The following is a 24,635-nucleotide window of genomic DNA, read 5'->3' as shown; positions in this document are numbered from 1 at the left end:
GCTACCATGAATTTCAGCCTGCTCCCCTCTATGAAAGCATTTCCCCAAGTGTGAGCTGTGGAATTATGGTACAGGAAGATGTTCCATTTGGAAAGTAATATATCATAGTCTATACATTAGATTAAGCCATAAAAAATAGTCCTTAACTCAAAAAAACAATATTCAAAAGCATTAAAGTAATGCCTAAAACTATTTTCTTCTCCCCTTAAATACTTTTCTGCCCATAATCTGATGAACAGATTTGAACTTACATTGTTGCCAACAAATATAGCAGCAATTACAGTCAAAAAACCAAACTGTTGAAGAAAATTAATCGTTTACTTTGAATGAATCAGACACTTCCATAATTGTGTCTGACAGTACCAAATCATGTCTGAGATAAAACACTGCATGACATATAATCAAACAAATAATTTGCAAGAGTTGTGGGAGGGGAGAGAACAAATGCTCCCCAGCACTCTTGTACGTCATGGGAGCACATGACAAAGGGTGTTAAAGAGGTACAATAGGCTACTGGTACTGAGATCATTTTAGACCATCTTATCACTGGAATACTACAGAACACCATCGTCTATTTATCACATAGTAAGAAGGATTCTATGCTGATAGGATTTGTTTGTATTTGTTCTATTTTATTATTATTTGACTAACATCCTCTGTTAGAAACAATATTTAGCCCATCTAGCCTCAATATAGAAAGCTTTTACCACATGAACAAAATCAATTTGTTCTGTTTGAAGGACAGAGTAATTTGATTAACTACAAAGTACTATAATGCAAAGTTTATTCCCATTTCATCAATCTAATATAAGCAGAAATGAAATGTAGTCAACAAGTAAAATATGCACAACAACCAGGCTTTTTTATACTAGCCTTCAAATGTATGTACATACAGATAGCTATCATACATATAATGGTATACATATAATTTTGCAGAATATCCAGAGCATTCAACATTTTTCTTCATTGTCGATTTTTTTTATTAAGTGTTTTACCATTTGATAAACAAATTTATACCTCATTTCCAGGATACTAAGTAATTGTACATGTCTAACCCAGTAATAACAATTTAGGTACCTAGTGCACAAGATCAAAAAGAGGTTGTTGCTGGTAGTAGCTCAAAACAAGTACTTTGGTCCAATAGATAACATTATGAAAATGTTTTCAACTTTAATTTCAACTACAGTACAGAAAATGTTTTGTTTTTTTCTAGAACATAATTCATATAATCCATATCCATAAGATATTTTTGACATTCATGATGTATTTTTCATATCCTAATTTGCATCCATATACATTCCAGATCAGACTAGGTGAAGAGTGAAAACAGACAGTAGAATATTTGCAATTTATCTGAAGAACACAAATGTGTAGGGTTTTTTTTACATTGAATGTATTAAATTATGAATAATGCAGCATTATCTGACAAGAATTCTCATAAATAACTATTTTTAAATTTCCCAGCTTGCATTCTACCAAAATTATTTTTCATATTTAGACCTCACAGCTTATCAACGCTGACAAATATTCAATGTCAAAATAAATCTTTTATAAACACATTGTATGAACACATAAATAATTCTATAAAATATTAATTTATCTTTTGCCTCTTATTTAAAGACTGTAATACTATACGAACTTACTTTCCCTATACTTATGGAAGCATACGACTACAGATTTTTGAAAAATTCTAAAAACCCTGAGTACATAAGGATAGTGTCCTAAGTAAACAATCTTCTCAAGCCTTCCTTTGGTGCATTAGATTAACAGATTAGGAAAGAGTGAAAAGTAGACATGTTTTTAAAGATTTTTTCTCTTTTGCTCATATTCCCTGACTTGAGGCATCCAGTTGAGAGGGACTGCCATTTCTGTAACAGAAGCCAATAAAGGGAAATTGTGTAAAAGAACTAAAGACATTAAAATTAGTTTGTCTTAAATTTATAAATTGATAAAATCAAATAGAAATTCCAGCCATTATTATTGAAAGGAAATAAATAAAAATGACATTATGTCTGAGATGCTCCCTCAACAGTATCATTGCCATTTTAAGAAACCCTCCTTAAACATGCTAACATTTTTAGTGCCTGAAGATTTTAATATCACCTTTTTATAATTATTACATACCTTAAAGTTCCAGTGAATTGAAACTCAGAATTCTACTCATTTCTTACTCACCAAAATGACATATTAGTTTTTAAAAATATATGTCATCACCAGCTCTAACTAAGCTACATAAAGTAGCACAGGAAGAAGTAGGTGTGTGTATAGAGGATAAAAATCACAACGTGGATGGGAAAAGTGAAAGAGAATGAGAAAGCGAGCTATACTTCTCATTGCCCCAAACAAGACTTCCATACAGACAACCTGCTGGGGCTTATGATTCACGTCACTCCCATGTCGCTTTAGTATTGATAACTTACGGTTATCACTACACAGACACATGGCAATTTGACATAACCATACAAAATATTGCTTTTATAAAATGTACATGTTAGTCCCCTCCAAAGCTTACATTGAAATTGCCATTGTGGGAATGTTAAGAGGTGGGACTTTTAAGAGTTTTTAGCCTAAGAGGGTGTGCTCCACTTTCTGAATAAGATTGATGATGTTATAGATCAACTTGTTTTTGCCACATGCTTATGTAGCAGTTAGCAGTAAGACCCTGGCTAGTTGTGAGCACCTTGATGTTTCCCAGGCTCTGTAAATGTGAGCCAATACACTTCAGCTCATTGTAAATTACCCAGTCTAGGGTATTCGGTTACAGCAGCACAGAATGAAGTAAGATATGTCCTGTGGCTAAGTTCTAAAACTGCCTTACTATTTCTAGTAAGTTACTATGGGCCCATCTTTTCTAGAAAAAGGAAGGGAAGAAACAGTTATTCTTCTTAATACAAAAAAAAAAAAAAAAATAGCTCAGGCAGCCATTTTACAGTTGGAGTCTTCGTGCTGCTCTAACAAAATCCAAACTCTGGGTAATTTATAAGCAATAGAAATTCAGTTTTCAGTTCTGGAGGCAGGGAGGCCAACATGAAGATATCAGCCTCTTTGGTGTCTGGTGAGGCCTGCTCTGCTTCCAAGGTGGTGTCTCGTTGCCCCATCCTTGCCAGGGAAGAACATGGGGTCCTCACACAGTGGGAGAAATGGAAGAGCACAAGAGAACTAAGGCAGCCCTCAATCCTCCAGCCTTTTATAAGGCACTAATCCACTAATGAATGAAGCCTTTATGATACAATAGCATCCCCAAAGGTCTCATCTCTTAACACTGCTACGATGGGCATTAAGCTTAAACACATGCATTTTGGGAGGAAAACAATAAAATCATAGTAGTTGGATTCTTCTTTTTAAATTCCAAAGACAAATGTAGTTGACAAAAGAGGACCAAGGATACAAATCCCCCCACCCACTGTGGTTTAACTTTTTTTTTTTTTCTACCACAAACCCCAAATAGCCAAATAGAACTCAATGAAGTTCCAGAATGAATGGGCACAAAGTTGAAGAAATTTATTTATCCTAAAATATTTGCAGACTAAGAACAAATTCAGGAGATAAAGTATAAGAATGTTATCTTTAACAAACTATTCAGGTATTTCTAGGCACCTCAAAGTTGCAAAAGCCCTGAATCAACTACAGGAAGAGAGGCATATTGGGCCTAAGTGGCAAAAGGTACCAAACTAAATGAAAACATGGGTTAATCTCATTTATTTCTATAACCAGACACATCTACCAACCAGAAAAAGGCAATGTCGTAAATTAAAAAGCAAACTTCTAAAGAGAAGCTACAAAAACATTTTAAGAAGGAAAAATGAGGAAAATACAAATAGGATCAAGTCCAAGTATACCAAGGTGGCACTTCTCAACTTGTGTACTAAAAAATCCTGCAGAGTTCCCTTAGTTCACAGGGAAAGGTGGGATCTCAATGCAAGGTAAGTCCATGGATTTGGGATAAGTGGCTTTCAGATCATGTGCCACACAAATATATACAAATATTTTCTAAGTATGTTAAGGAATGAAAATATTGTGAAGTATCAATTTAATGAAAGTGCTAGCCTGAGGGAAAAAAACTAGGTTCAACTTCTTGCTATCTCAGTAGCTAAATGACCTTAAATTACTGAGCCTTTTGAAACCCTTAGTAAGGCTCATTTATTAAATGAGAAATAGTTTAGACTAATTTAGCTCTAAAATTCCATCATTTCCCATACATATACACTTGATGTAAAGTGACAGCCACACTTATTTAATTAAAAACTCTCAACTCCTTCAGTCATTCAATAAATATTTATCAAGCACCTAATCTGTGCCAGGTATGTGAAAATCTGGGAAAACATGGAAGACATAATTCCTAAATACATCTTAATGTGAAAGTGGTTAAATAGTAATTGCTTCTAAATAGAAATCTGCATATATAATGAAAGCTTACCTATGCATAATTAATAAATATTAAGTTTAGTTATAGTCAGAGCTTTTGCCAGGATGATTTTCCTCCTCTATATACTCAATTGCTTTTAAAAAATTATTTATGTAAACAATTACTGCTAAACTGCATTTAAAATCCAAATCAATTCCAAAAGTATAAGTTTATAAAAATAGTTTATTTTTAAAGACTCTCAATAGGACTTCAACATCTTATTTTCAGATTATACCAAAAAAGGCAATTGAGTGTTCAGTATATTTTAATTCATGATGGAATCTGTTCCATATCGAAGACAATATATATATAGTCTATTAGGTGGGGGAAAGCATGATTCAAAGTTTTAATTAAATATTACATAATTGGATTTCACCCCAAATATTTAAGCTGAAATTTTCAAATGAATACAATTTCACAAGTTACAAATATATATATCAACTTACAACTGAAACATTTAGCATTTTTACAGTGTTTTAAAAAATCTAGTTCCATAATCACTTTCTTTTCCTTAAAAAAAAAACCCTCAGCATATGAGAAGTTTACATTTTGCTGGAAATGCATACATGCACCTAATAGTAAGATCCAAAATGAGAAGAATTACTATCTCCAGGAGTGGGTGGGGGAGGTAGTGGTGGAGGAGGGGGAGGCGGGGGCAAGGAGTATGGTAAGTTAAGCATTGGATGAGGAGCCATGTTAGGTGCAGCCCAACCCATGTTTACAGATGGAGGTGGTGGAGGGAGTGGAAAGTTATGCATGTCAAACACAGGCGGAGGAAAGGGGTATTGTGGCATAATAGGATTATCTTGTCTCTGAGGTGGAAATCCCAAAGTCTCTTGAGATACCATATGTTCTGAATTATAAAACTGCTGAGCTGGAGGCCTGCTGTGGCAAGATCGAGGGTATCTACCCCTAGAAAATCCTCGTGTGAATTCCCTGTTGCGATATCCTTTTGAATGTTCTGAAGAAGGGCTATAAGCATTCCAATTCTGATGAACTTCAGCAAAATCTTCACCTTTGAGTGGGGGAAAAAAATATATACATAAAACCAAAATTAAAATAGCAAAAAGCACAGTTTGAAATTTTAATAATGCCTTTTTTAAAATTACCAAAATACGGCAGTTAAAACAATGTTAAATTTGAAGTTGTCAATTTTAAATAAATTGAAAAAGTAAAACTTAAAGCCCAAGGATTGGGAGAAAGCAAGACAGAAAACACTGAAGACAGTGACTCCAGCCAAACACCACAGAAACCACCACAGCACCATCCCACTTATACTCTCAAAGGTGAGCAGACAGCCCGGACTTCTACCCTTGACCACCTGTAATGAAACACCCAATCATCCTGCCAGGACAGTGTCAGGGTCAGAGTGAGCATGGCCCTAGTAACAAAACCTCCTCAGAGTGATGGTGGAGAGCACACAGAGCCAAAACTTCCACCTCCACCAGCAGCAGCACTGTGTTCTTCCCTTTGTGCACTGAGGTGGTGTAGGAAAAGACTCAGCAGAGTCAGGACTTTCCCTCAGCCCAGTGGGAAAAGGTTATCCTTTACTGGTGTCAGTGACAACATAACTCCCTACTCCTACCAGGCACTGGAGATGATCTAGTGGGGTGTCAGAACTTCACCCCTGTCTTACAGTAATGAGGCACCCCTTTCTACTTGAGTGTCAACAAAGGCTAAGAGGAAAACCTAGGCTCTGCTCTACTTCCTTTCCCTACTAGAACAGTATCTGAAAAACAGACAAATGTGAGCTAAACATATGATTTACATAAGATCCAAGTCTCATAAATACCCAATATACCCAAGCTTTAATAAAACATTAACTCACCATAAAAAAAAGGAAAATTTCAAACTCAAGAAAAAAGGAAAAACTAGCCAGAGCAATACAAAGATATTAGAATTAAGAAAGATAATGCCTTCACAGAAATGCTTCAGCAAGAAATGTTATGCACACCTTTAAAAAATGAAAGTAAGAAAATCTCAGATAAAAAATAGAATAGAAATTTTAGATATGAACATTATAATAATCAAAATAGATAAAAGTAACAATATTGAAGGAGAAGAACAATACTAGAGGATTAACACTACCCAACTTCAAGAGTTACTATGAACCTACAGTAGACACAACAATGTGCTATGGAGAAAGAACAAACAGATCAACAAGACAAAAGAGAGAGCCCAGAAATAGACCTATACAAATATTTATAGTATATGAATTTATATACTCAGCTAATATTTGACAAAAGGTACTTTAATGGCCCAAAGGCGATTTTCAACAAATGGTGTTGAAACAACTAGACATCTGTGAATGAAATAGAATCTGTGAAAGAAAGAAAAGACAGAAACCTTAACCCTTCATAAGATTTAATTCAACATGTACCACAGACCTAAATGTAAAAAAAAAAAAAAAAAAATCAAGGATAAACTGAATTTCATTACAATTAAATTTTTCTGCTCTCTGAAAGACAATGTCAAGAAAATGATGTTAAAAAAACTATTATTAAAAATAGACAAAGAAAAATAGACAAAGAACTCAACAATAAGAATCTGATTAAAAAATAGGCCAAAGACCTTAACAGACACCAGACACCTAACCAAAGAAGATATATAGTTGGCAAATAAGCATATGAAAAGACGCTGTTACACATCAACAGAAGTGCAAATTAAAACAATGAGATACCACTACACACTTATTAGAATTGTCAAAATCCAGAGCACTGAGAACATCAAATGTTGGCAAGGTTATGGAGTAACAGGAACTCCTATCCATTGCTGTCAGGAAAGCAAAATGGTACAGTCACTATGGAAGACAATTTGTAAGTTTTTCTCATAACTAAGCTTACTTTTAACATATGGTACAGCAATCTTGCCTCTTGGTACAGCAATCTTGTTTCTTGGTATTTATTCAAATTAGTTGAAAACATCCATCCACGCACAAACAACAACAAAAAAAACCTTGCACATGAATGTGTCTTTAGTCTTATTCACAAATCAATTTTATAATGAACCTAATACTGATATGTAAAAAAAAAAAGAAAGTCTTAAAAAATTGATGGATGAGTTCAAAAACAGAATACAGGGAACAAGGAAATATCAGAGAACTTGACGATAGAAAAGTGGAAAATACTCAAGAAAATCAACTGGAAAAATGTATTAGGGTTGTGTTCTGAAAACTACAAAATGCTAATGAAAAGAAATCAAACACCGTCTAAATAAACAAAACTGTGTACCATGTTCATGGAATGTCAGTGGAGCATGGATGACAATTCTTTCAAAATTAATCAATACGTTTACTGCAATTGCTATTACAATTCCAGCAAGATTTTTTGTCAATACAGAGAAGATTATTTTAAAATTTGTAAGGATAGGCAAATGACCTAGAATAGCTAAAAATCATTCTAAAAAAGAGAAAGTAGGAGGTGTCACTCTAGCCAATTTCAAGACTTAGTATTAAGTACAATAATAAAGACTGTGGTATAGATACATAACAATGGAATAGAACAGAGAAGCTAGAAACAGATCAACACAATATAGCCAAATAATTTCTGATGAACCTCAAAAGGAATTCACTGGAGTAATCATAGCTTTTCAACAAATAGTAAAGAAACAATTTGATATCTATAAGCAAAAGAACCAACATCAATCAAATCACTTATCCTATTCAAAATTTAACTCAAAATGGATCATGAATATAAAATGTGAAGCAGGTGACTACAAAACTTTAGAGAAAAAAAGAAAAAATCTTTACTATGATTAGGCAAGAAGTTATTAGACTTTATAAAATGAAATCTGATATATTTGGCTTTCATAAAACTAAAAACTTTTGTTCTGTAAAAGACCCTTTTAAGAGGATGAAATGACAAGCTACATACTGAAGAAATTATATATAAAGTACATATTTGCCAAAGGACTCAAATACAAAAATTTATTTTTAAAAACTTCAAATAATTCAAAAGGAAAATAACAGAAATACAATTAGAAAATAGAGAAAAACATGAATAAACATTACCACCTAAATAGTTAAAAATGACCACATGAAAAGACGGTCAATGTTACTAGCCATTAGGAAAGTGCAAATTGAAACCACAATTAAAGATCACTTACACCTAAAATTAAAAATGACAACACTAAATGTTGGTGAGAATGCAGAGAAGCTGAGTCACCAGTGTTACTACTGATGACAATATAAAATAGTACCACCAAACCAAAAAAAAAAAAAAAAAAAGGCATGACAGTTTAAGAAACTAAGCATGTAATGCAACTGTCATATAACTTAGCAATTACATTTTTGTGTATATGTCCCAGAAGAATGGAAATTTGTTTTCACACAAAAATCTATATACAAATATTTATAGCAGCTTTGCCCAAATGAACAAAAAATGCAAACAACTCAGATATCCTCTAATAGATGAATGTTTAAACAACCTGTGGTATAGTCCCAACATGGAATAGTACTATTCAATGAAAAGGAAAAATCTATTAAGTGTATCTATAATAATAAATATAACAACCTGGATGGATGCCAAGAAAATTACAGTCACTGGCAAAATCAAATCCCTAATTTTAACATGCTATATAGCTCCATTTACATAACATTCTTCACATGACACTGTATTTTAGAGAAATGAATAACAGGTAAGTGGTATGAGCTGAGGAAGCAAGATAGCAGGAAATGGATATGACTATAAAAAGGAAACCTAGGGAGCTTGCTGGTAATGGAAATGTTATATATGTTGACTGCATGAATGTCAAAAATCCTGGCTGTGATATTGTACTACCAAATTTTATAAGATGTCACAACTGGAGGAAACTGGGTAAAAGGTATGCAGCATGTCTCCTATTATTTCTTGTATCACAAAAAGTTTAATTTTAAAAAGCTATCACTAACTATTCCCTTGTGACTCTCACCCACCCATATCCCATGTTGCACAATTTCTCCAATAGTTCCTGGATGCCAGAAAGTAACACAGAACATAGAAATGTCTTTCAGCTTTATTACAGATAAACCTATATAGATCTAAATGAACGTAAATAAAGACTACATATTATATTCACTCACCTGGCTCATTAAATTCAGATTTGAGTTTTTTCCGGCCTTGAATCTGAGATTTTTTTCTCTGTTTGGCTTCTTTTTCTTTTTCATCATCACTGAAGTCTAAGGCCTTGCAGATGAAAGTAGATTTAAATCACATAGATTTGTCAATTCATACTTAGAGACTTAGAACAAACCTGTAAGACCTATTATTTAGCAACTGACCTTGACAAGTTTCTCCTTTCAGTACTTAATATTTTCCAGTAATATCTCAACTAATTAGAAATCTTAAAAAGTCAAGTTTCTTTGTTTCTGACAATTGCCTAAAGACTTCATTAATACAGGCCATTAATAAAGCTGTTTAATCATTAATCAAGCTGTAAAACCATCAATCAAGGTTTATTAATTCCTAGAAAGTTTTGGGTAGGTAACTTTACATCATCAGGTGTGGGCACTGCCTGGCCAGAAGTGTGACCTCCAACTTACACTTAAGATTGATCATAATGCCAGTTGCCAAAGGATGCCAAAATATTGATTGATAATAGTTAAGATTAAGCAAATTTCACACACCATCAGATCCAATATAAAAATAAAACATTGCTTTGTGACTCATTTATTTAAAAACATTAATATAACCATTATATGCCAGTCTCATTCTACACTCTTAACAGGTTACAGTAAAAGCAATAAATATAAAATAAGACAAAGTAAGGGCATAAAAAATCACAGGGATGTTATGTAGATCCACTCCCACCAGATGAAGCACTGTGTTCTTTCCCTTCCCTGGCTTTCAAAACCAGACACAGAACTATATGATCTAAATTCTAAGAGGAAATTATTTCAAATTACTAGTGTAAAATTCACATTTTATGCGGAATTGGAATTCACCATTCTACACCTGTCAGAAAATCAAGATTTATGTCATGATATCTTTAGTTCAGGTATACTGTTTTTCTACTACCACTAGAAAACATATTACCTTTCACATGTAGGCGTATGTGCACACTTAAAAGGAAGAAACATAATAGATGTAAATGTCTCTGTATGGCATTTTCAGTATGCTCTTGCTGAAATAATATAATATTTTCCAGATAAAATCCTCCATGAACCACTAAGACCATATACCTACCATTATCATTTTCAAACACATCAACTAAATTTTAGTACCTTTAAATATAAGATACATTTTTTTTATTACTGATCTTAATGTATTAAGATTTTTAAACTCAGGTTGAATCTGGCATCCACCAGACACCAGAAAGTACTAAGATCAGATGGAAGACGTTTATTTCTTTGAAACTATTTAGTCAAATGAGAAAACAAATAAACCAGCAATACAATAAGTAAGTATTATGGGGTTGGATTAAGAGGAAAAAGAGGAAGAAAGCCTTCTTGGTAAAAATAACCCAAGATAAACATCTCATGAGTTAGCTGGGAAAATAAGGGAAAGGAAATCTTCAGGAAGTGGGAATGATATGTGCAGAGGCACTGAAGTATATGGTGTGTAAAAAAAGTCAAAAGGATTCTGTAAGGCAAAGTGAAAGCTCCTTATACAGCAAAATCAAAGAGACAAGGTTGGAGAAGTTAATAAGAACATTATTGTGCCATTTTAAATACCCATGCATCATCTCAAAGCAAGAGGGAAGAAATAAAGAATTTTAATTTGGAATAGTTTATTTTAGAGCGATTACGTTGGTAAAATTTTACTAAGATTTACTTTTCCTTGTTTTCAAATTTGCATTCATTAAACATTTATTCAGTTATAAATTTCATATGTTTATGTTAGAAATGGATATAAAATAAGATGTATTCCTGAGTGATTTTTAGGACCTTAATGCATCTCCAACATTTTCATAGTACATTATCTCTCAAATTTTCTTTTATATGTTAAAGCTTCCTATTTTCAGGGCACATAATTTATTTTAGGCCTCACAAATTCTAATCAACCATCAATATCAGGCAATAATTCGGAACTACAAAATGTCATCAACAAATATTACAAAATCCAATCCCAACACAGTTCATGATCCAGTCTGCCACCTGGAAAAAATAAACATCATGAAGCACGTGGGATTTCATTTTGTCATTAATCTTTTATGAAACCAATTTCATAAACATTTTACATTATCACAATTAGTAACTTCCATGTTTAGTCTGGAAATAATAGGCATGTATTAGAATATCTGAATTTCACAAGAGATATATTTCAAGATCTGATTCAATCTCCAAAACACTTTTGAAACAGAATTTGAGAAACAAAATGCTCTAAACCTACCAGAGAATGTTAAGTGAGTGTACAGAGCATTACATGTGTACATGTTAACTAGAAAACATAATCCCATTTCAATGTGGATAATAAGCTAAGATCCCTCCCTGGTCAAGTGACTCATACCTGTATAAAATTCTCTATGTGGGTATAAAACTACCTCAACAAAATTAGAAGTTAATACACACCATGAGCTTGGCATTGCTTGAGAATATCTAAAATGATTATCTGAATCTGAAAATACCAAAAATCAATAATACTGAAAAACATTTTACAGAACTGAGTACAAGAAAATCTGCTTTAACATCTCCATGGAGAGTTAAACCAAATAATTCTACTAAATAATTAATTCATTTACATATTACCCCCAAATTAATTTCACATCTCTAAACAGACTAGATTATCAACCCATCGTTCCATGCCTTGCTGGAATAGATATAAAAATATAAATCAAGGAGATCTTGTTTCAAAAAGGTAATTATGCTATAAAAAATGGGGAGGTAGGTAAGTCTCTAATGATTTTATATGAAGGGTGCATATTATCAAAAGCTTCACAATAATGTTTTCATGTCCCATTTGAAGAATTTACTAAAACAATTAAAAACTTACTAAAAATAAAAAGACTTAAGTCATGCCTACTTTATAAAACATTCAGTAAGAAGCTTAATACTTACATCTGGTGGTGGTTCCTGATCATTCTTCCATGATGCATCTGATCCCCTATCCCTGAAAAAAGAATTTTAATAAACAAATTTAAAAAGTACTTATCAAAAATATGCTGTTAACAGTGCTTATAAAACATTAATAGTATGGAAAATAAAGAAGATGAGCGCAACTGGCAATTTTGCAATACATGAAAATAGCAAAAAACAAAAGACCATTTATGTGTCCTTTACCTTATTTCAGATAATATGAGAATCTCATAAGAAAACCACAAAATTTGGACCCATTTAAGTATTAGAATTAGGGAATTAAGAAGAGAAACCAAGATTGTGGTGTGCAGATAAACATGGTTTTACTTTTGTGATACCTGAAGTTTGCATAAACTCTGTTCAGGAAATGTTTGTTCAACATCAATTACAAATCAGAAGTCACTCAAGCAGCTACAGATGCAAAGATATGAAGTGTTCCCTTTTCCGGGATTTTACAGATCTGATGCTAGAGCTATTGATTTAAATCCTTCTCTCCTCATTCTGACTGACTGTAAGTAGCCCAGATTTATTTCAACAATTATTAAGTGGCCCAGACTTATTTCAACAGGGATTCTCAAAGCACGGAAAGTGAAAGAAAGACTAATTTGAGGATGATGAGAAGAAACACTGAAAATTCAGAAGGACAGAATAATCAGAGGTGTATGTGGAAGGAGTAAACGGAGCTGAAACTTAATTACTCCTGGTGGAAAAGTTTCACATTCTATAAAACCAAGAAAAGTACATATAATGAATATGATTATAATTTCTTAAACCTCACTTTTAAATCTTACCTTTTTAATCTTATTAATTCCATGACTTCAGGCAATATAGTTATTCAAATGCACTAAAATATTATAAAGTACTGTGACTGGATGCTCATTGCTTTAAACTAGACAATGAGTGAGGGTCTCAGGAATTAATGCCACTAAAATCAATGCACAGATGTCAGTATGGTGGCACAAAATGAACATCAAGTTTGCTTTAAATATTTGACTTGAATCTTTGACATTATATATGATGTATTTTTTATCAGTTAAATAAGGTACTTATTTATTCAATTGTCATTTTACAATCTGTACATTTAACACAGCTCTAATATTCCTTTTGGAATATATGACATCTCATGACCTGAAATGGCTTAGCCTGGAGTTCAAATATGTAATTGGGAAAAATTCCCCAACTAGTACATCTACCACAGGAAATCAAAAAGCCACTAAAGGAAAAATCAGACAACATTTCTGAAAGCACTTTTTACAGACAGTATATGGAAAGCTAAAATTAAATTAGCCTTGTTAGGCTGGTAAGTTAAGTAGTGCACAGAGTTCCCATGAGAGACACCAAAGTGCACCATCAATGGGGTTTATGCAGGACAATCTAATTCCCAATTCTATAGTTTATTCCTATTTAATAAACATTTTCAGAAAACATTCCAACTACCTGTGTTAAGCTAAAATATTTATTGTACAGCATATTACATATTAAAATATTTATTGTAACAGCAGCATCTTGTTATCCGTAGCAGATAGAAATGTTAATTATTTAAAGCATTATTTTAAAACATATTAAAATCTTTATGACTTAATGTCTATTTAATTCATCTTTCCTGCTAGCAGTTATTTAGGGAAATTAACCTTACACAATCTGAAGAGATTGAACAAAATTATCTTTCAGATAATTATGATCTTCTTAAACATGAGTTTAATCAATTAAAGACTACAAATTTTACCTCTGAAATAACTAAAGAAATTCAGTGACTTAATTTAACTTGGAAGTGGAATAGAGACCTTAAGCTTTGCAGCATGGACTAATACTTTGGAGGAAGACCCAAGGTTACCCACTGACTAAATTTCCTTGAAAAACTACATCTAAAAGTACATAGCCTGTATTTCAGATTTCCTATAACAGGAGAGCTAAAACTTAAACAAATCTGTGTCAAAGTGTAAAGTCTTTTTGGATTTAAAACCCCCTCTGCCTCCCTCTTCTGTGGTCTTCTTCCATTCCTAATTTGACTATATTTTTGTAGTTAATTACAGCTTTCTCAAAGCACTCAACTTATTTTTATAGAAAAACCTATCCTACTTGAACTCATATACCATGTTTAGATAAAAAATTAAATTATGGGCTGGGCTTGCTGGCACATGCTGTAATCATAGACATGTAGGAAGCTGAGGCAGGAGGATTTCAATTTGACATGGGCCTGGGCAACTTAGTGAGATCTTTTCTCAAAATAAAAATTAAAATAGGCTGGGCACAGTGGGAACCCCCTGAAGTTCAATCCTTAGTACCACCACCCTTCCAAAAAAAAGAGAAAGTAAAAGAAGAGATTAAATTATATAATTATCACAGTAAGTTCTACTGATATAAATCAGCTGTACAGCTAACACTTGCCAACACAATACTTGCAAAATAGACAATAAACCAGAAAGAGTACAATTAGGCAAAAATTTTGTGACTCACATACTACAGGGATCATTCTGCATATATATAGACAAAATGGAGGCCACTAATTTGTTGGAGAGGTCAACCTTTTTACCACAGTTTTACATTCAACTTTGCAGTGACATATTTTAATTGTCTCTCTCCATAAATTTACAAATTATAAGCAATCTAAAATTTAGTCACTTTTTTTCTTGGTGAATATTTTAGTTTTATTAAATAGTTAACCCTATGAATGTAAACCAAACAGAATTTTATTTAAAATCTAAAGAAACATTTTAAAATCAAAATACCAATGTTGAAGTAGTTACATACAGAACATAATGAAAAAAACAATGAACTAGAATTCATAAAATTTACATGATACAAATGTTCTCCCAGTGGGCTATCATTACATCTGGAACAAAAGATACAAATGATTTCTACCTATAAAATGTGATAACAAATCGTAGAATTATTCTTAAATGTTAGATAAATAAAGAACTAATATGTCAATAAAGTACTTACTGTTTTAGTTTTTCTGTGAATATATATTGGGTGAAGTCTTTCATTGATGGAGCAAAATACATAGTCTCCCTGATTTTAATACCTTTACTTTCAATGTGATCTGAAGAATTAAACCGTAACACATAAAACGGATGTGCAACAGGTCCAAATATTTCAAATATCTACAAAATAGAAGAAGCATAAAGGTCCGTTTTAACATGGAAAATGATTTGAAATGTTAGCAATATTTCTTTTGAAAAATGCCACTTGTAGCTGCTAAAATAAGATAATTTTGTCAATCTTAGGGCAATGAACTTATCCTTGTCCTGTTTATATACTCAGTCTTCATATTTTGATTATAAATGCAGCTTATCCCAAATTTCCTTATAAAAATTTTTTCTAAGCTTGTTTCTTAACAAATTAAAATCATTATAGTGGTTACCTTATAGATGCAAATAATGAAATTTAAAAAGTATTGTCCATTTAAGTTGTAAGGTACAAATATTATAACTGGTACCTTTTGAATTTAAGATGCTATCTGCATTTGTACTTTTATAATTGGGAAACTAAAGTAAGCTTCTGCAGATCAACTCCTCTGTTTCCATAGAGTGTTAGACATTTTAAAAAATTAAACCATGACTTTTTAAAAAGCAGTTAATTATATAATTTTAATGGCTATATAGCACAATTTATTAATTTGTCTCGTTACTGTATATTCAGGCAGCTTCCAAGTTGTCCAATAGAAGACATGATGCCATGATGGACGTCTTCAATATGTACATCTCTCTCTAATTTTGAAAACTTCTAAAAACTGATTTGGGAGAAGCTGAATTATCAGAACCAAATATGATAATTATTAAAGCTATTGATGTAAATTACTAAATCCTTGAACCAAATATGATAATTATTAAAACTACTGATGTGAATTACTAAATCCTTGGACAATTTACAAACTGGAAAGTGTCTATTTTATCAAATCTTTGATTCTGATATTAAGTCTTCTCATTTTGTAATACACAGTATAGTATTCCAGCTTTTGTTCATTTTCACTAAGGCATAAAACATCTAACACAGCAAGGTACACCATTCTGAAGGTTATTATACCCTAAGAAAAAGTAGTAGCATTAAAAGCAATTAAAATGCCAATGTGTTCTGAATTAACATCAATAATTTAGAACTGATAAAAAATTTTAAAAGTAAAACAAATGATGTAATAAAACAACAAAAAATCATCTTTGAGAGGTTTATATAAACACAACAGACCTCTAGCTGACACAGTGACACATGCCTATCTATAAAAAAAATTATGTCAACAGGGTTATAAAGAGTCTGGTTTGAACTAAAATGTAAATGGCATTCAAATTCTTAGACAATGAAGTGCTTATGAGCCACAACTATAGTGGAATCATCACAAAGTTTTTAAGTGAAATAATACCACATTCAAGAGGAAACAGAAAGTTGAACTGTGAAATTGATATGTGGCATGCACCAATATTGACCTGTACCCCTACCTCAATCAGTCACAGGAAATTTGGCCAAGTCTACTTAAGCAATTTAGCAAACAGTTATTAAAAAAAAAAAAAGAATTTGATAATATTTTAAGTAACTGTCAACTGCAAAATATAGATATATCTGATTGCTAAACTATGAGGAGAAACTTTAAACACAGCAGAGCTCAGGCCAGCCCATGTCTTCTCATACAGTTCTACAATGAGTAATTTGTATCCCTCCTTAGTAATTCCACTCAACTTTGGGAACTTTGTAATTTCCAAAAAACTTAACTTGAAATAAAAGCAAAACAAGTAACAGACTGCAAGGAGAGTGTAAAAAGAAAAATTTAGGATAGTAACAATGGAGACATTTACTTTTATACCTTAATCAATAGTACGTATTCTGTAGTAGAAGTGCTCATACAAAGGATTTCTGTCACACAGAGGTTAACATATACCACTACCACAACATGGTACAGATATAACATGGAATCTGTTGGGAAAAAACTGAGGAACACAGTATTAATGAAGAGTATGCAGTCCCTCAAATTCTCATTCCACAGGATAGACTGGGCTTAGACATTTTGTATACAGCATGGCCAAAGTCCCAGCAAGTGTATGTGCTGGGCCTGCCTGAGCCAGCAGACTGACAGGCACAGAAAACACTCTAGTAGGGAGAATGAGCACCACCCTATTCTCCCTCTCTACAAACACACCATGTCACACACATAAAAGTCAGTCTAAGAGGGACTAGTAAGTCACAGATTCTCTAAGTAACAAGAAATACATCCAGGAATCTCCAGGACCAGGAATAGCACTGGAAGACTGTGCATGTAGAAGGCCAAGCCTTCTAATATGCTGCTGGCCTGTTCTACTGAGCCAATTTATTACTACACTACGAGAAGGTGAATGAAAGTGAGGAAAATTAATCTCCACACCCTTTCAGGATTGTCTTATATCAATCATTTTGTGATTTTTTTAAACATTAACAAAAATGAAAGAATATAGACAGGCAGGGTATCCCAAGTCACTGGTCAAATCAAGTGATTACTTCAATCACTGTGTGTATCATATCACAAGTTAACATGAAGTATCCATGAGAACTGAGAGAGGCAAAAAAAAACAACACTGCATCCATATAACATGGAGACCTTCAGGAACCCATCATATCCTACCTACAAAGACTGTCAATATAAACTGATCTTTAAAAAAAAAATCAGTAAAAGTTCCTTAGCCAATGGTATTTGAGAGGGAAATAGATCCCAATACTTACCAAAGAGAATCAATCGTTATGGGAATCAAAGGGCAAATCTAGAAATAGTAATCTGAGATTGTCCTCCTGACATTAGTGGGGAAGAAAGTGGGAGGTAGGAAGGAAATGAAATTGAGTTCTCAGTCAATTTTGCTCAATTTTATCAAGTTTTCTCTCAGTTTTAAAATGTACTGAAGGAAAAAATATCCTTGCTTCTGAACTGCAGTGCAATGGATGGATTAATTCTGATAATTCCTTGTGACTTTTTTGGTAAATACCCAAAAGGTCTGGTTAAGAAATATTTCAATGATCAGGGAACTTGATAATTATCAAAATACAAAATTCTTTCTGGGAACAAAAAAGATCCCAGACAAGCTAAATGCAAAAAATAAATATTTATGATGTGGGTGTCAGTGAATTTTAAAAAGATAAAGAAGCTGGGTATAGTGGCACATGCCTGTAATCCTAGGGACGTGGGAGGATGAGTCAGGAGAATCTCAAATTTAAGGCCAGTCTGGGCAAGTTAGTGAGACCCTGTCTCAAAATAAAAAAAAATAAGGAGGGCTGGGGATGTGTTCAGTGATAGAGCACTTGCCTAGTATGCACAAAGTTATGGGTTCAATCTCCAATACAGGGTGGGGATGGGCTACAAAGAACATAAAATATCACTGTGGCTGATTAATTTTGTTGTTATTGAAGAGCAGAGGACAAAGAAAGCATGAGCAATGGCTCATGTTATGTATCTAGATAAGATAGCTAACAAGATTAAAGCACATCCATTTCATATCTTGGTCACTGGTTTGTTTTATATTCTAACCCTTCCTATCACCACCACTACTTTGGGGAATCATTTCAAGGTGCTCAGATTTATAATTGAATATTTTTTAATGATTTGTCATTTCTCAAATTTACAAAGCTTCCTGGGTATATTTAAAGATTGAATTTTTGCTTGAAGCCTTATGCCAGCTAACTGAAGTTAGTGACCTAACTATTATATTTTTATACTGCTCCTTTCAAAGACAAATGACACAAGCTGATTATTATTAATCACACTTAAAGGTCTGAAAATTCAAATATATCGGGGATATAAAATGTCAGTTTAGAGGGTTTAATTAGCAAAGTGTTTGGGTATTTTGAAATTAAAATTAGCTAGTAAGAGAGAAAGGCAACCATCATTAATATCATAATAAAAGAAATTAAGAAGTGCTCAGCTTCAATAATGTCCTATTCAGAAAATTAAGAAATATGTTTCCCTTGCCTCTTCTCCCCTCTTTTTACGGCTCTTCTTTTCCCTTTTCCTCCTCTCTAGAGCAGAAAGAAAACTTTGATTTTTGCCAGGGAAGAAAATAGGTTTCTCCTACAAAAGGGGACCAATGGGCATGGATAGCCTTTCCCATCATGATCATCTGTCAGGGGCTACAAGGAAAGATTAGCCTGACAGCCCCCTGGGAGACATCCTGCCTGGGAGACATCCTGCAGCTACCTATCTCCCTGGAACATCCTGCGGTTATCAGGATCATCAGACATCATGCAGCTGGCAGTTTTACCACCCACATCCAGCAATTGCTGATTAGAGAGCTTCCCCATCCCCAGCATATAAATACCCCTGTGTGAACAATAAAAGTTTGCAGCTTGATCAGAATTCCTGTCTTGCTGTCATCCTTCCGTGTCTCTTGTCCCTTCATTCCTCCCCATCTAGGTTCCTTGCCCACATTGATGTGTCCTGCCGGTGGGGACAATCATCTGCTCATTTCCCATTCCTTTTCTCTCTCAATCTACCCAGAGGTCAGTCTATCTCCAATCTTTTACAAAGGCATTGGCAGTAAGCAGAGTTTGTACTATATACTTCAGTACTTCTTTCTAAATTTAAAAATTCTGAGACCCACTTTCAAAAATAAAAAGCCACACCACCATCCTTTAGACACTAACAAGTCCTCTTTCCCCTCACAAACTTTCTCAAAAAATGCCAAAAATATTAGTTCCTCACTCCAATTAATTCTTCTACCAACTGCTTTGCAATTGAGTGACTCACTGCTTTGGTTAACTGGCCAGTCAATCTAAAAAACACATTTAGGTGGTGAAAGGCAGCAGGACACTGATAAAAACCTGACCACTTTCCAAGTTGTGTTAGAATGGACAACAGAAAAAGTTACTGAAAACAAAACGGCTGTGTAAGGTAAAAGCTTAAAATATTTGGATTTTCTTGATTTAAAGTAAATTAAGTATAACTCCTGGAACAGAAAAAAAAAAAAGAAGAAGAAGCCGCCAATTATTGCGCATTTGGGAAACCCCAATAAGTTATTTCACCAGAAAACAGTTGGTTACTTATCCCCCTCCCTCCCAAGTCAATACACATTTACTTATTAGCACATACACTTAGAAAGAACTATTATATTCATTGAAATATTGAGGTGAATAAAAAACTCGGTCCCTATTGTCACATAAAAAATGAACACTTGGTTAGTACTTACATTTTTCTTCCCGGTGCTGGGAACTGATCTCAGGGGTACATTCCCAGCCATTCTATAATTTTGAAACAGGATTTCAGTAAGTTAGTGAGGCTAGCAATGAACTTTGGATGCTCCTGCCTCAGCTTTCTGGACCACTGGGATTATAAGCATGTGCCACTATGCCTGATAGTACTTATATGCTTGATGTCAAAACTGCCTATATGCTTAGTGAAGTATGTGGTTTTTCACATTAAGGATGAACATGCAGGTTGTTCCACTACTTAGATGTTAAAAGGCCTGGGCGTGATGGCACATGCCTGTAATCCTAGTGACTAGGAGGCCGAGATGGGAAGATCCCAAGTCAAGACCAGCCTCAGCAACTTAGAAAGGCCCTAAGCAACTTAGTTGGAACCTGTCTCAAAATAAAAAATAAAAAGAGCTGGGAACATACCTCATTGGTAAAATGCCCTGGGTTACATACTCAGTTCAAAAAAAGAAAAATGTTAAAAGGGACCGAACCTTATGGTGGCATTGAAAATACACATATTCATAGTTCCCTAGAGGGTACTTACAGTGACACTTCACTGCTGTCTCTGAAATCTTTTCCACTGGAAACAGACCCTGCTCTTGGCTTCTACCTGAGAAGGCCAAAATCTAAAAACTTTAAAAGAGTCACAAACTCACTGGGAATCACAAACCAAAATTGATTGAGAACTAATACCCTAAGGAAAGTCTTCCTCACACAGCTCTGCAAACTAGGAGGGCAGGGAACTGTGTCTTTATTCAGTATGTATACCTATAGCCTAGCAAAGTACCTGGTAAGAATGCTATGTGTGTGTATTCTGTGACTCATGGAGCAAAATAGCAGTATGAAACCAATTTACAGATTTATAAAGGACTGAAGGAAATCAAGAATATATTAAACATGAGAGCTCTAGATTGCTCATCTACTAAAATTAATAAACTCTTCTTAGCACCAATAGGGGAAGAAAATAAAAAAAAAAAAGACACACAATAATTTGTAGGAACTGAATTTTACAAACCTTTCCTGCTGCTTGTCGATCACTTTTAAAAATTACAGTTTCCTCATTAACTGGAGGTAGGTTATTCATAGACTCAATTATTACTGAAAAACATAAAAAAAAATTATTTCAAGATTTAATCCAAAGATAATGTAGAATTTTGGTGAGAATTTATGCTTTAATTACAACATAATTTAAAATAAAACTTAAGGTGGGGTAACATACACCTTAGCAACTATTTCTCTTCAGTAAACAAAATATAATCACAAAACACAGGCAGCTAACCTGTGATATTTAACACAAAAACTTATAATTCCAAAAAGAAAAATATAAAATATAATGGAAAATTCGAATAACTCATTAAGAAGTCAAAAAATCCAAGAGTAAATTTTGTCAATTTTTGCCAAAAATAGTAAAATCACATGTAGTAACAGAAGAAATCAGTCAGGTTTCTCACTCTGGAATTATTTCCTACAAAGCATTGATTATTTACTGATAAGTAAAAATAAAAATGCTAAATTAAGTGCTTAACAAAACATTTTCCCTTGAACAGATGAAAAAAGGGCAAAAGAGTTCACAGTAATTTTTATCATTACATTTAAGTTCCCTTATCAAAAAAAAAAAAAAAAAAGCATTATCCCATTGGCCTATTCTTACTTGTTGCTCTAATCTTAAAGATTTGTCTCGTGTTTATTTTTCTTTTTGTGGTTGTATGTCAGTTATTTAACATTTTTGACAGTGATATTTCTCTGCTTCTATCTAGATGGATAATATCTAATTAGTCCCTATTTTTAAAATTCAAACAGAAAAACCCAGCATGGCTTTTAGAACTACACCGTACAATGTCAAATCCTTTCTTTTCATCTAAGGTCTTACTTGAATTCATAGATTAATTTGACTAATGTATTAATAGTTTTCCTTTTTTAAATTTGGTCAAAATTATGTTAGATATTTTAGGCTTTCAAAACAGGTTGGTATACAATAATAGCATGTGTTGATTTTGATTTCTTCACTCTTTATTACCCAGTAAAGTTGAAAATTTTATTAGTATATTTCATTGTGTTGGTCATAATACATTAACAAAGCATTATTCCATGCACATCATACAGTTGACTTTTCCTTGAGGATCAACGCTATGACCTATAATTTGTCTGCAAACATTAAAACTAATAAATGCTCGGCTGATACTATAAGAAATTAATTATCTATTTGATTTATCTATATATATAATTAAGAACCACAAGGTAAACTTAAAAACTAGTACATGTGATGGCGTGGGAACAATGAATAGTTTTAGTAACCCAAATTTTAATTAATAAATTGAAAACTATAAAATTAATTTTTAAAAACACTGACTGATACAGACACTGTAAGAAAGGTCAAAAGATGGAGTCCTATTTCAACCAATGACTTAAGACAACTGATCTTAAGAGAAAGTGACTTGAATATATCTGTGTTCCTTAGATTCTCTAAACTAAGAGGGCTCTTGGGCAATTTACTACCTTCTCACAATTCAAAAATTCTATGATTTCATTAGTGCTACATTCTACTCTCAGGTGTGTCTCATCATGAGAATTAATGGTACCCACATGAACCTCAAGACTCTTACACGCCTTCCTCACATCTTTGAGCCAAACATATCTAAACTATCCCATTCTTTTCATATTTCATGTCATAAATACCCATTTTTTTAAGAGAGAGAGTGAGAGAGAGAGAGAGAGAGAGAGAATTTTTTATATTTATTTTTTAGTTTTCGGCGGACATAACATCTTTTTTTGTATGTGGTGCTGAGGATCGAACCCGGGACGCATGCATGCCAGGCGAGCGCACTACCGCTTGAGCCACATCCCCAGCCCCATAAATATCCATTTTAAATCATAGAATTTCAAATTTACATGTTTGTGAGATAAAAATTTTGAGATACTAGAAAGAATGGCTCCCCAAAAGATATCCCCATGTTCCAATTTCTGAACTTAGAAATATGCTCCTTAAATTTAAAACAGAGACTTTGCAGATGTCATTAAATTTAAGGACCTTGTGATGGGGGTAGAATGCCATGGATTACAAAGGTAGGCCCAATCCAAGGAGTCCTTAAAAGAAGATAACCTTCCTGGAGTGTGGTCAGAAAGAGAGGTAATGATGGAAGAAGGGTCAAAAAAGGATGCTACATTAATTACTTTAAGCATGATGGAAGATAGCCCATGGGCTAAGAAATGTGGCCTGCACTAGTCCAAAAGAAACAAAGAAATGGATTCTCCCCAAGAGCCTACAGAAAGCAGCTCAGTCCTGCTGGATAATCTGATTTTAGCCCATTAAGACTCAAAGTCTCATAATAGATGTGTGGTCATGAGTGGTCTACAAGAACTGTAAGATAATAAATCTGAGCCGGGCATGGCAGCACACACCTGTAATTCCAGCTATTCTAGAGGCGAAGGCAGGAGGATAGCAAGTTTGAGACCAGCCTAAACAACTTAGCAAGACCCTGCTCAAAATAAAAGAATAAAAAGAACTGAATGTAGCTCAGTGATAGAGTTTGTGGAGCAAGCTTGGGGACCCAGAGTTCAACCCCCAGTTCTTTGAAAAACATATATAATTAATAACAATAAAAAATTTATACGGTTGTAAGTCACTACATTTGTAGCAATGTTAGAATGGCAATATAAAACTAACAGAGGAAATTCTGAAGAGAGTATGTCAGTAAATGCAGACTTTAAATTTTTACAGAAAAAATGTACTTCTCTATCATTTAAGTAAAAACTGAATTTTGTACCTCAAACTTAATATAAACACAAGAGTTTATTAGTTACAAAGCCCTTGATTTAATTATTAGTATATGCTTGTGGACACAAGTCATTTTGTTAATAAAATTACTTACATACCTAATTGTTCAATTATACTTGAAACCATCCCAAGAGGTTTTAATTCAATATCTTCAGGCAGAATAATAGTGAGTTCTTCAACAGAAGGCAGCTCCTATAATAATATTTAAAGAGAGCATTAATCTTATTCCAACTTCAACAACTTAAACATTTTCCATTTGAAATGTTATACACATTTCTGAAGATGTAACATTAAGCACTTAAAACATCTCTATTGTGTTATCC

At 33.4% G+C, this 24,635-nt stretch overlaps 1 protein-coding gene across 1 annotated transcript in view; it reads right to left on the bottom strand.

Moving 5' to 3' along the window:
• Positions 1-835: 835 nt before the first annotated feature.
• Naf1 (nuclear assembly factor 1 ribonucleoprotein) overlaps positions 836-24,635 on the bottom strand; it is a 38,602-nt gene continuing 14,802 nt past the window's right edge. The window contains exons 3-8 of the mRNA XM_026395848.2: positions 24,411-24,504; positions 21,553-21,635; positions 15,339-15,499; positions 12,378-12,429; positions 9,465-9,567; positions 836-5,420 (exon numbers count right to left, since the gene is read on the bottom strand). Of these exons, the coding sequence (XP_026251633.2) occupies positions 4,978-5,420; positions 9,465-9,567; positions 12,378-12,429; positions 15,339-15,499; positions 21,553-21,635; positions 24,411-24,504 (936 nt within the window). The 3' untranslated portion in view covers positions 836-4,977. The remainder of the gene's footprint in view (positions 5,421-9,464; positions 9,568-12,377; positions 12,430-15,338; positions 15,500-21,552; positions 21,636-24,410; positions 24,505-24,635) is intronic.

This window comes from Urocitellus parryii, chromosome 14 (genome assembly GCF_045843805.1).
Source record: "Urocitellus parryii isolate mUroPar1 chromosome 14, mUroPar1.hap1, whole genome shotgun sequence".
Lineage (NCBI taxonomy): Eukaryota > Metazoa > Chordata > Mammalia > Rodentia > Sciuridae > Urocitellus > Urocitellus parryii.
This window is presented reverse-complemented; position numbering and strand designations above follow the sequence as displayed.